Raw genomic sequence first — 1796 nt, 5'->3', positions numbered from 1 at the left:
CAGAGGTGCTGGAGAACACCAGCAGCTCAGAAACTGACCCCAAGGCAGAAAGCAGGGGAGTTGAAATACTGCTGCCTTTTATGCATTTTCTCTGGCCCTCCCCCAGAGCACTGGGATTGGAAGGGACCTCAGAGAATGCTGACAGGTCACTGGCCAGCCACACGTCAGTCATGAAAGCACTCCTTCCCCACCCCCGGGAATCCAGTATAGGCAAGTCGAATATTCGACCCGCGCTGTTAATATTCAGCTTCCGGTATTCGATTCGACAGCTATTCGACCAGCTGCTATTCGACTCAACTTTCACTTTTCAGGGTCAAATATGTCGAATATTTGTCGAATCGAATATTAAGTCGAAGCTTTGCACAGCCCTAGTGTTCAGATGCCCCAAAGCAAATGGTGACCTAAGGCAAACATGCCTCCTAACGCCCCACATATCTACACCCCTGGTCCTGCTTGACAAGCTTTGCATTCTTATTTCTACATCTACTTTCTTGATGACTTGTGCTATTATTGGCTAATAACAAGCTGTATTCTTCCCTCCCTCCAGGACCACACACACTTGCCTGGGACCAGCAGGAAGATGCACAGTCCAAGACACTCCAGAGACCTCTCACTAATTAAACCTCTGAAACTTTCCATAACTCTGTCCCCTTACATAAGCATCAGCTCTCAGCTGTTCCTGATGTCTCTGCAAGAGGGGAAAGAAAACTACTGGTTGAGTCTCCACTCAGAATTTGACAGCTACTCGGTAAAACCTTTTATTATTTGTTTATTGAGTCACCTAAACCAAGAGGTTCTGAATTGGGAAGCAGCCAACGGTAGTGAAATACACTTGGATTGCTAAACCTTCTTTCAGCAGTGATAGTTTCTCGGTGTGGTACATCAGGGAGAATGCAAGTATTGCTGTTCTAGCCACAGAGCTGTAAAAATATATTTAAAGTTTACAAATAGAAAATAGAGCCACATCCTGGGTGCTTACTAGAACGGGGCACTGCAGAAAATAAACAAATAAAAAATAAAAACCAATACACCAAAACCATAGATTAATTGCCAACTAGTTACTAAATAATTACACAGCTACTCATTAAAATGAGTAGAATTATCTGCTAATAAAAATTAAATGATGGTGGCTCAGTTTCATATTGATGACCTTATCACAGTAAGATATACAACTACAGAGAGCAAGCTTATCATTGGTTATGTTTTCAAGTTGCATTATAACAGGATAGAAATGTTTTGATTGGTTGGGCTGAAACTGTCCCACCTGGATCTTTTCTTATATCTCTCAATGAAAGTTCAAGTAGTTTTTTTCCTAATGTAGATCTGAAAGGGAAAAAAACCCCATCAATGGGGTCTATAAACTAAGCCTCATAAGAAACTTCACAACAAACAGCTGATGGCCATAACTTTTGATCTAGCTGCAATGATGAAACCAGTACCTGTGAGGCCAACCCCAATTGGACTATCAAAGCTAAAAGTTTGGACCTCTAATACTTAGCTCCAGGACTAATGTCCTTCACTAGCATCTGTAGAAGAGTTACTTGTCTCTTATGGGAACTAACCAGCAGAAACAAAAAAGACCTGCATTTTTCTACATAAATACAGATACAGCATAGCAGGTGTGGGTAATCCCCTAAAAACCAAAAAAGGAGGCAAGGAAGACAGCTTCAGGTTTCCAAAGGGGTGTTATTGATCAAAATAAGACTGGTTTTGGAAAAATAAGTGTGATGAATCCATAGAAACGTTCTTAGTATTATTCATTTCATTATATGGCTCTCATTTCATTATATTTACAT

At 40.9% G+C, this 1796-nt stretch overlaps 1 protein-coding gene across 1 annotated transcript in view; it reads left to right on the top strand.

Annotated features, from left to right (window-relative positions):
- The window catches only part of LOC109299244 (SITS-binding protein-like), a 133861-nt gene that overhangs the window by 58142 nt on the left and 73923 nt on the right, over nucleotides 1–1796 (top strand). The window contains exon 5 of the mRNA XM_019519846.1: nucleotides 548–748. Coding sequence (XP_019375391.1) covers nucleotides 548–748 — 201 coding nt within the window. The remainder of the gene's footprint in view (nucleotides 1–547; nucleotides 749–1796) is intronic.

Source organism: Gavialis gangeticus, unplaced genomic scaffold, assembly GCF_001723915.1.
Source record: "Gavialis gangeticus isolate Ggan-Ray unplaced genomic scaffold, GavGan_comp1, whole genome shotgun sequence".
In the NCBI taxonomy this organism is placed as follows: Eukaryota; Metazoa; Chordata; order Crocodylia; family Gavialidae; genus Gavialis; species Gavialis gangeticus.
This window is presented reverse-complemented; position numbering and strand designations above follow the sequence as displayed.